Below are 11,377 nucleotides of genomic sequence, written 5' to 3' on the forward strand. Positions count from 1 at the left end.
TTCTTGTTTCTAGTTGGAAGCAAACGTTCGGTGCATGTAGAGTCGTATCAGTGGCAGATAGGGCTTGAGAGAATATTGATCTTACCTTTAGCTCCTTGTGGGTTCGACACTCCATACTTATCACTTCCACCTTTGGGAATTGCTACGATGATTCCCTGCACTTGGGGATTATCAATTACCGAGAGGGCCGAGAGATACCTCTCCGACAATCAGAGTGACAAATCCTAATCTCGAAATACGCCAACCCAACAAGTACCTTCGGAGACACCTGTAGGGCACCTTTATAATCACCCAGTTACGTTGTGACGTTTGGTAGCATACAAAGTGTTCCTCTGGTAAACGGGAGTTGCATAATCTCATAGTCATAGGAACATGTATAAGTCATGAACAAAGCATTAGCAACATACTAAACGATCAAGTGCTAAGCTAACGGAATGGGTCAAGTCAATCACATCATTCTCCTAATTATGTGATCCCGTTAATCAAATGACAACCCATGTCTATGGCTAGGAAACATAACCATCTTTGATCAACGAGCTAGTCAAGTAAAGGCATACTAGTGACACTATGTTTGTCTATGTATTCACACATGTATTATGTTTCCGGTTAATACAATTCTAGCATGCATAATAAACATTTATCATGAAATAAGGAAATAAATAATAACTTTATTATTGCCTCTAGGGCATATTTCCTTCAGTAGGTGGTAGCACAACATTGTGCCCTCTAGAGGTGTGATGTCACAATGGTCCTACTAATTGCCAGGAGAGCTCGGTGGTGCCGGTGCCACATTGGCCTCCTTGGGCCTGGATCTGGCCTCTAAGGGGGTTGCAAGGTGGGTAGTGGTGGTCGCTGATGTAGGGGATCTCCTTGGGGGGGGGGATGCATGGTGGCTATCACCTATAGGAGAGAAGCAGTGGGTTGGTGTCCTTGAGGCCAACATTAGTTGGCGGTGAGGCCCATGTTGGTGAGTGTCCCCTCTTAATCAACAACGAGCCGTGGCTCCCTCTTTGTGGTGGTGGTGGTACTAGTAGGCGACCTGCTTCCTTGTCTCGATCAATCTTCGGGGATTAGTGATCATGGCCAATGCGAAATTCATGCTTAGCGATGACTGATGCATGTCGACGTTGTCTTCTCATGGGAGGCATGTTCATGGTCCTGGCTTATTCCCCTCCCTTCTTGAGCCCATGGGAAACCCTAGGTCCATTTTCCCTAGACCATGCAGTGGAGCGCTACTACGACGTCATTCTCTTCTTTAAGCCCTCATGGGTTGTTGCGGAGCCTAGATGTGACATATGTAGATTTTGGCATGTCTAATCTCCACTAGCGTGGCTTCGTGGCTTTGTGTTGCCTTTGGGTTGGCCAAGGTGACAGTGTGTGGGCCTCTAGGTATGATGTACACCATCACCAGCGCATACATTCTTAAGTTCCGGGTTTGGCTGGGTCCTGCCATCCACGACCATAAGTCTCCCTAGGAGCGGGGATGGGGGCACTGCATTGACCTAAGCAACATTGGAGTCGTGGTCATGCTATGTAGATATCTAGCAATGGTCGTGATACCACTTGTATGTTGGGTATCCCACTTCCTTGCTTTTCACGGCTAGAGGCTGGACAAGGCAAGTTTTTTTATTGTTGTGGTATTAATGAGAGTGCATTGTCAACCCAAGGCATAGTAGTGGCTATTCTCCTGAGCAAATGATACATCTTTCCATCATCCCATGATGTATACATCGAGGTTTTTGAACCAGTGAACAATCACTGTTGACACCAGAACGAGCCGTTGGACGGGGGAGAGTTCATGTGCTGGCCAGGGAAGCTTGGATGGGAGGAGAAGTTTGTTCTAGACGCCTTAACGTATACAATCTGATCCTTCAAGTTCCCATGAATTATGTCTTCCCATGATGTATTGTAGAGGAAAAAGAAATAGGGGGCGTGATGGCACAAACTCGCTCTTGATCAGTTGATGTCAAAGCACGGTCCACGAGAGGTTGCAACGTGTTTTCAGTATGCAAATCGTAATAAACATCATTTAAAAAAAACGCATGCAGACACAACCTTGCAACCTAACCTACAACCTTCCCCCATATGAATATCTGTCCCCGCGGCTCCCGGGGAAAGCATGCGTTACTTGCCATCGCTGCAGCTCCATATATACAAGGAAATCAATCGAGCATACCACCTGCAAGCAGTAGCAACCGAGAGAGATGTCCATGGCCGCCGCAGCAGCAGCGATCGTGGCGGTGCTCGTGGCCGCGTTAATGGCACGAGCGTTGTCGGCGGCGTCGGCAGCAGGAAGAGTCTGGGTCGACGAGGAGAAGGGAGCACATAACGGCACGGCGAGAAGACAGGTCACGTACGACGGCAGAAGCCTGATGCTGGACGGCGCCAGGAGGATGCTCTTCTCCGGCGACATACATTACCCAAGGAGCACGCCTGAGGTACGCATGTACCGATACCTGGGTTGATATGTTTCATGCGTGCCATCTTGTACTGATTCTTATTTATTTTTCTTGCTTAAAAGTGGATTCCATCATTTTAATTTTGAGATTTATGTTACGATTTTCGACCTCGTACGCAGATCGAGATTTGTGTTCAAGTATTCACTATGAAGTACGGAGTAGTTTAGTAAAGCTTTATTATGTCGAGCAACAAACTGTGCAGTTTTCAGTTAATTTTCAACAAGCTTTCTTGTACTGATTGATAGGTTTCGTGCGTGTCATTTTGTACTGTTTCTTTTTTGCTTAGAAGTGGATTCCATCATTTCAATTTGGAAACACTGGGCACCTTTTCTGAGTGTTTAAATAACTGAAGCGATTCACATAATCAGTCCATCGACCACAAAAGGCGCACTTTTGTTTTTCAATGCGTCTCACTTTTTCATCCAACATGGAAGAGTGACAGGTAAATGCTGCCGCGGCTGTCGACGCCAAATAAGACATCATTTCAAGCATTTGTTAATTAAAGTAAATTTATGATTGCTGCACTACAGCAAAGTCCAACTCACTACATAAACAGATTAGTTCAGTCAGTTTCCTTCAGCAATCAAATTAGTTCAGTCAATACATACATACATACAGTAAGCAATCAAGCATGCACCACGAATCATACTGTATGAAGCACAAAACTCAGTTCCTTTCCTTCAAACTAACGTACAATCCAACTACAGATGTGGCCGAGACTCATAGAGAGCGCCAGGGAAGGTGGCCTGGATGTCATACAGACATACGTCTTCTGGAATGTCCATGAGCCTATACAGGGTCAGGTGGGTGCTCCTTGCACAACAACAGCAGGCAAAAGTTCAGTAAAAGAGCATTTTGCAGCTAAGAGTGTTCAAATTCATTTTTAATGTACCAGTACAACTTCGAAGGAAGATACGATCTTGTGAAGTTCATCAGAGAAATCCATGCCCAAGGCCTCTATGTGAGCCTCCGTGTCGGCCCCTTCGTCGAGGCAGAATGGAAATACGGGTAACGAGATGATGCATGAATACGCAGGGAAGAGTTTCATTTCTATGGTGTCCTGAACATGTAAAGCTTTTACTGGATCTTTTATTCATGCAGAGGCTTGCCATTTTGGTTGCGTGGTGTCCCAAACATTACCTTCAGATGCAACAATGAACCCTACAAGGTATCCAACTACCCAACGCAGTGCCTTTGAAACCTTGAACAATGCTATATGGTCTGCAAGACTGCAACCATAGAAGAGAATCTCTGGATTATTCAGAATGAAAATACCATTTCTTGTTTCCTCCAATCCTCTGTTCCACATGGTAAAATGAATTATAGTATTAACATATATTCAGAATAGTTTTCCATCGTGGTTCTAGCTTGTAAAACATCGTACTACCCTCAGAAACCCATTAGCATGACTAAAAATGTCACATGATGCATTTAAGCAAGCATAAAAGAGATGACAAATGTTTGTCAGGTACAAGTATAACACACAGGTGAAAACAGATGTCATGTATGAAGTGAGAGTGGTAGGTTCCATACAGATTTACCAACCTCACTGTCAGAAACAAACGGTACAAGAAAACTGAAAATATGCATCTACAAGAATACAGAGGCTGTTTGGTTTGAGGAACCAGATGATGAATTGTCCATGCAATCCTAGAGTTACATTATTTCATGCTAAACTATCATGGTAGATTACTCATATTTAAATACTGAATGCAGGTACATATGCAAAAATTTGTTGCTAAAATTGTTAACATGATGAAGGATGAAAAATTATACTATCCACAAGGAGGTCCCATAATCATATCACAGGTATTTCAGTTCAACAGTACTTATCCCTTGTGTTATGTATTAGATGACCTTTTTGTGCAACCCTGAAATTTAACCTGCAGATTGAGAACGAATATAAGCTAGTCGAGGCAGCATTTCGTTCAAGGGGACCACCTTATGTTCGCTGGGCAGCGGCAATGGCTGTAAACCTCCAGACAGGCATTCCATGGATGATGTGCAAACAGGACGATGCTCCAGATCCAATCGTCAGTGCCCTTTCTTATACCATTATGCAGGATTACAGATTATCCACAATTTAGCAGTGTAACATTCATTACATGGTTAGATTAATACATGCAACGGGCTCATCTGCGGGGAAACATTTCATGGGCCAAATTCGCATAACAAGCCAGCTTTATGGACCGAAAACTGGACATCTCGGTGCGACAAATACTCTTTGTTTTTCTTCTGAGGATCTTAAACATTCCCAGGGGTACAAGGCCTAACACACAAGTTTCTCTGCGTACAGCTATCCTTTATATGGTCATGACCCAAGATTCAGATCACCAGCAGATATTGCCTTCGCAGTTGCACTTTTTATAGCAAGAAAAAAAGGAAGCTTTGTAAGCTACTATATGGTACAGCCTACAAGCCTATGAACTTTAAGGAGCTGCCCTAAGATCTCTCAGCAAATCTATTTAGTATTTTTTTTCACGATCTCATAAATTACGGATTATGATGCAGTATCATGGCGGGACAAACTTTGGGAGGTTTGCATCCTCCTATGTAACAACAAGCTACTATGATGGAGCTCCACTTGATGAATATGGCAAGTATTTCTTCTGTTGCGAGCTATCATATTTTAAAAGCAACCATTCAAACTTCTTGTAATATAAAATATTATAACATGAGCATAGTCCACTAACAAGGCACATAAAATCAAACCATGTAACATGTCTAGTCAAAAACTGATGACCTGTGAAATCCACATGAATGACAGATCTTGAGAACACTCTAATTTGGAACGATAATTGATTAGTATATACATATGATGTTTGAACTACCAAGCATACATCCAGGTTTAATATGGCAATCGACATGGTCTCATCTCAGAGAATTGCATGCTGCAATCAAGCAATCTGAAGAACCACTACTTTCAGGAGCATATTCTAATTACTCATTTGGTGAGCAACAAGAGGTGAATTTGTGTGCAGAGTGAAACGAAACTAGGTGTACTTTATTTTCAGTAAAATTCCATTGATTTATGGGGCTAACTTTTGGCATACTACAGGGGCATGTTTTTAAAACCGAGTCCAACTGTGTGGCTTTCCTAGTGAACTTGGACAAGCATAAAGCATCAAATATCCAATTTGGTGAAGCATCATTCCAGCTAGCTCCTAAATCAATAAGTATCCTCTCAAGTTGCAGGAGGGTAGTATTTGAAACAGCCAAGGTGAGCCAGTTACCTTCAATTCTTCAGCGATTGAAGACCTCAAGGGAGTGCTTCGTTTATCAGTTTTACTTTTGGCAGATAAATGCACAGCATGGTTTAAGAACAGCACAAGCAGTCCAGTCTCTGAACAATGTTGATAGCTGGAAAGTATTCAAAGAACCGATTCCTCTGGCGATAAACAACAGTACACACATTGGAAATCGATTTTTTGAACATCTCTCAACTACAAAAGATGAGACAGATTATCTCTGGTACCTTACTAGGTAAGATGGATGAGCTCCAGCTTGTTTAATGGTTTAATATTTACATCATTTTTTAATACCTCATCCTGCCCACATTAATAATAAAATAATGGAAATCATGCAGATATGATTATAGATCAAGTGGGAATAGCCAGCTAGTGCTTAATGTGGAGTCACAAGCCCATGTTTTACATGCTTACATCAACAATGATTATGCAGGTAAGTACAATAATACTATCTCAGTGCAATTTATAGAAAGCACCAACTGAATATGCAAAATTGAAAATTCTTCAACTATTACCCACTTATGTATCTACTATGTTTGTTATCTTCTTCCATATGTGATTAGGTACTGTGCATGGGAGTCACGATGGACCTAGAAATATTGTTCTCAAGACACCTATTACACTAAGGGAAGGACAAAACTCCATTTCACTGCTTAGTGTCATGGTTGGATCACCGGTATGACTTTTATTTAACTGTATAGGCTCAAATACGAAGACAATGACAATAATAAAAACATAAAATCAAGGAGAATATGAGGTGTGATCCAAATTGCAGTGCAATAAATTCGTCAGCAGAGCAATGGTTTGTGTTGAATAAAATGCTTATGTGTATAAAATGCCAATTCTGTTATTCAGATTTTACAGCTTATATGAATAAAATGCTGAACACAATTTTAACAAACATAAATATACATAAATCCCTGACAGATATTTCAACATATGGACAAGTCAGCTTAACCAAGAAAGAGGTTCACTAAAAAATCATTGTTGTTTGTTCCTTAACTGGAAATTAAGTGCAACGATTTTTTTGTTTGTGTCAACAATACGCACCACCCAAGCTGTGCTAGTGGGCCCCAAAAGAAGATACTCATTTGACTCTACATAATAAGCATTAATAGAAATTAAGCACAACAAAGAGATTTAGAAAAGCACGTTACCTACTGTTTGTAACAAATTGACTTTTCATCTAACAAGTAAAGGACTCGGGGGCATACATGGAGCGAAGAATCTTCGGAGTTCGTAAAGTGAGCATACAACAAGGACACCACAAATCACGTTCTCTGAATAATGAGCTGTGGAAACACCAAGTAAATCCAGGTCAACACTGATTCTGAATCGATAGATCAGTCTCAGATTCAAATTTTCAAGCAATTACGTTTGTGCAGATTGGCTTATCTGGAGAAATGAACCATATATACACGCGGGAAGGATCATCTCGTGCTCAATGGACTGCCATCAATAAGTCCATGCACCTTCCACTTATCTGGTACAAGGTACATCAAATGTACATAAGCCTTGAATCCTGACAGACTTCAGTTACATGTTCATTCCACAGTGATAGTAACCGACAGCTTCGGGAAATTGTTGTCGTTTGGTGCAGACGACATTTGACACACCATGGGGGAATGACCCAGTCACGCTGAACCTCAGTAGTATGGGCAAGGGTGAGGTGTGGGTCAATGGAGAGAGCATCGGACGGTATTGGGCCTCCTTCAAAACCCCTAGCGGACAGCCATCCCAGTCCTTGTCAGTACTACAACTAGTTCCTACTAGTGACACAAATTCCTTTCTTGAACTCGTATGACGAACATTGAACAACAATTGATGTCTCATTTGCTTCCTTTTCTGAAGGTACCACATACCACAATACTTTATGAAGCCTAGAGAGAACACCCTCGTCCTCATGGAGGAAATTGGTGGTGATCCGCTACAGATAACTGTGAACACAGTTTCAGTTACCAGAGTATACAGTAGTGTGAATGAGTTATCTACCCCGTCACTGTTGTCACGCAGAAAGCACCCAGCAGTTCGACTCCGGTGTCAGCAAGGCAAACGCATCACGGACATTGAGTTTGCGAGCTACGGAAATCCGGTCGAGGACTGCAGAAGCTCCAGCAGGAGCTGCCTCGGGAGTTGCCACGCAGAGACGACGGAGTTTGTCGTAAAGGATGTAAGACCCTCTGCCTTTCCAGAAGTTGCATGTTGATATCATAATGCACTATCCTATTACCACTGCAATCCTAAAAACTTGGGTGCTTGTTTTACCCTTTCAGGCTTGCCTAGGCAGAAGGAAGTGCGCAATTCCGGTACGGCCTGCCAAGTTTGGAGGCGACCCGTGCCCTGGGATCGAAAAAACACTTTCAGTTGTGGCAAGCTGCGGATGAGTATGATGGGAATTTCCACTATCATACTGTGACTAACCAACATTCAGTTTGCACGAGTTTGTTGTCACAGGGTCCAAACACTGTACCAAATCACAGGCTATAGAACTACAGATAGAGCAGTATTGTATCCACATGTTAAAATGTACAGGAGAAGTAGAGTTACACGCACCAATTTTACTGCAGAAATTTGTTGGACTTCGCCGAGAGAAAGCAGTTCTTTCACTTGGCATCTAATCCTACGAAACTACAACCACTGCAGAAGATGGAAACCGAATAAATTAGAGAGAATAATCCAGCTTCACCTTAAACGTAGGATTGTAGAGTGCGCCTAATTAGCGGGTATCAGATGTACCCGCGTTCTTCCTCGCCCGTCCGGAGGTGAGTAGCAATGGCTTCGCATGTGGGCGGAGACGCGGAGGCAGTTGGAAATCTGCCACTGCCACCACGGCCAAGCCGCCGCCGCCGTCATCCCGCTGCCGCCGCCCCGAGACGCGCTCGACCGGTGGCCCCGCGCCCCGACGCCAGGCCCGCCGATGGAAGGGAGCGGCTGCCCTTTAGTTTACAAAAAAGTTTACAGTTTCAAGCTGTGTCCACGTATTCCACCGTTTACGCTTTCGTATGGATATTACGCCAAAGGGAGTAAGAGCAACTCCAACTGGCAGACCCAAACGGACAAAGATTTTGTCCCGCATTTTGTCTGTTTGGGTCGGCAAAACGGAAATCCGTGTCCGCTTTTGTATTTGGATCAGCTGATGTGCCCAACGGGGTGCACACCCATTTTGGACATGTATGACCCATTTTGGACATGTATGTCCCGACATTTCATCAAACACCTGATGGTCCGCCGCGCTCGCCATGCTTCTGACGCGCCTGCAGCCGCGCTTGTGCTCCTGCCGTGCTCGCCGCCACGCCCGACGCCGCGCCCGCATCCTACCTTGCCCGCGTCCGCCGCCCGCGCACCCCGCGCTCACCTGCTACCACGCCGCGCCTGCGTCCGCGTCCTGCCGCGCGCGCCACCGTGCCCGCGTCCTGCCTCGTCCGCGTCCAACCGCCACCACGCAGCGCGAGCGCGGCGGTGCATGGCGAGCGGGGCTACCGGCCTGGTCACCGTGACCGACGAGGACGCCGACCAGGACTCGCCGAGCCTGGCCACGCGCATCGCGGGCTGCTTCAACTTCCACTGGATCCTCTTCGACGCGCTCGACACATCCGCACCCAGGGACAGCCCGCGGCGGCTGGAGCACGAGGCGGCCGTCGGCCAGGAGATCGAGAGCGTCGTTGGCGACGACGGCACAGAGCGGTCCGAGTCTGGCGCGAGGCTTGCGGAGAGGATGCGCCGCAAAGGATTCGCCGGTGTGGGGTTCGGCGAGCACGAGGTGGCCGACGCGCGTGCGGCGGCGATGCAGGGCGAGCGCGGTGGCGCGCGGCGCGGCGCGGCGCGGCAGGCTGCTGCTAGCTAGCTAGCTCGCTTGCATGCACGCAGCGGTGCACGCAGGCCCGTGCTAGCTAGCTTGCTTGCATGCACGCAGTGGTGCACGTAGGCGCGCGGCTAATGCCAGCTAGCTAGCTCGTATGCACGCAAGGCCCGGGCAGAGTAGCTCCGGCAGGGACGGGGGACGGGCGCCGGGCGGGGAGTAGCTCCGGGCGCCGGCGAGAAGTAGCTCCGGGCGCCGGCGAGAAGCACAACGCGGGACGAGATGTGGTACGTGGGTGGTGGGCCAGTACAGAGAAAAGTAGGACAGAGAAGTGAGCCTGTGACAAGTAGGCCATACCTCGCATGCAGCGGACGGAGCGGACGGAGCGGACGAGGAGCACGCAGCCGTGGACCCAAATGCAACCCAAATTTGAGACCGAAATAGGTCCGAGCGTACACAAAACAGACAAGAAATGAAAAAGGGTCCGAGCGTTGGACAGTCGTTTTTGTCCGCGCGAACCAAACGGACACGAGCGGACGAAATGGGTCGTCCCATTGGAGTTGCTCTAACGAAGGAGTGCCGAAGGAAAAGGTTTAGAACTTGAGATGCGTGCCATTGATTTCTAGAATTTGGTTTATTTTGGACCAACCCAATAGGCATTTCAAAATTCCTAATAAACTTTAGAGGTCCATTTAGCCCATTCGTGCAAGGCAAGAGCTGGGTTAATCCCACATTGCTAGTTTGATAGGAGCTGGACCTCCTTGGAGCATATACAACCGGACCCCTCAAACCCGTCTCAAACGCCCGGGCAGGCCGCCCGATCACGATATTTGGACCTAGACGGGCCCCTCAAACGGCCCTCAAACGCCTGGACTGACCGACACACCCCATATCTAGCCCAAATATGGGGCACCCTCCGCGTCGTCCGGCTCGCAGCTCCGCCACTGCGGCCGCTCCGCAGGCGTTCCAAGGCTCTCCGCCGCCAGCTCCGGGAGAGCGCTCCCGCCCTCGCCTCGGGGGACATCGTTGCCGGCCCGGACGCCACCGTGGTACGCCCAGCAACTCTCCGGCTCTGCCTTGCGCTTGATGTGTTCGACACATTGACGGACCGGAATTGTTGTGATTTTTGGTAGGTAAATGATGGATTCCGATGCTTCATCGGACGAGGAGTATGGACCGACAGAGCTTGACCAAATGTTTCAAGATGAGTTCTTTGATTCGTCGGATTCGGACGAAGAAATGGACATGAGCATGCTCATGAGCATGCAAGAGGAAATGGACCGTCAAGTGGAGAATATTCTCAACTTCAGGGCTCAATCAAAGGGAGAAGACTGATCAATCGGTACAGGGTGTCCAGAGAAAATCTACTGCACAATGACTACTTTGCTCCCACACCTTCTTTCCCGGATGATCCATGGTTTTGTCACCGTTTTCACATGTGGAAATCATTGTTTTTGCGCATTGTGGAGGGAATGGAGGCACACGACGACTACTTCAAGCTGAGAAGGGATTGATGCGATCAATTCTTTTTCTCGGCCAAGCAAAAGTGCACGACTGCTCTGAGGATGCTTGCATTTGGTACTGCTGCAGATGCCATTGGTGAGATGATCATGATGGGGGAGAGCACGTGCCTGAAGACTACTATCAAATTTCCGCGCGTGGTTGAGGTGTTTGGACCAGAGTATCTCAAAGAACCAAATGCAGAGGACACAGAGAAGTTGTTGGCTATTGGAGAGGCAAGGGGGTTCCCAGGAATGCTCGGATCAATTGATTGCATGCATTGGCAATGGAAAAACTACCCCAAAGGTCTGCGGGGAATGTATCAAGGTCACACCAGAGAGGCCACCATCATACTAGAAGCGGTGGCATCA

At 46.6% G+C, this 11,377-nt stretch overlaps 1 protein-coding gene across 1 annotated transcript; it reads left to right on the forward strand.

The window, feature by feature from the left end:
• Positions 1-3,051: 3,051 nt before the first annotated feature.
• On the forward strand, positions 3,052-8,290 carry LOC119279779 (beta-galactosidase 7-like). The gene is made up of 16 exons (XM_037560903.1): positions 3,052-3,262; positions 3,355-3,467; positions 3,561-3,627; positions 4,176-4,268; positions 4,349-4,492; positions 4,573-4,667; positions 4,756-4,864; positions 4,971-5,113; positions 5,340-5,424; positions 5,488-5,942; positions 6,046-6,140; positions 6,271-6,383; positions 6,907-7,014; positions 7,093-7,200; positions 7,308-7,453; positions 7,559-8,290. The coding sequence occupies exons 1-16, from the start codon at positions 3,167-3,169 to the stop codon at positions 7,911-7,913; spliced, it is 2,325 nt and encodes a 774-aa protein (XP_037416800.1). The 5' UTR covers positions 3,052-3,166; the 3' UTR covers positions 7,914-8,290.
• Positions 8,291-11,377: the final 3,087 nt, after the last annotated feature.

Source organism: Triticum dicoccoides, chromosome 3B, assembly GCF_002162155.2.
Source record: "Triticum dicoccoides isolate Atlit2015 ecotype Zavitan chromosome 3B, WEW_v2.0, whole genome shotgun sequence".
In the NCBI taxonomy this organism is placed as follows: Eukaryota; Viridiplantae; Streptophyta; class Magnoliopsida; order Poales; family Poaceae; genus Triticum; species Triticum dicoccoides.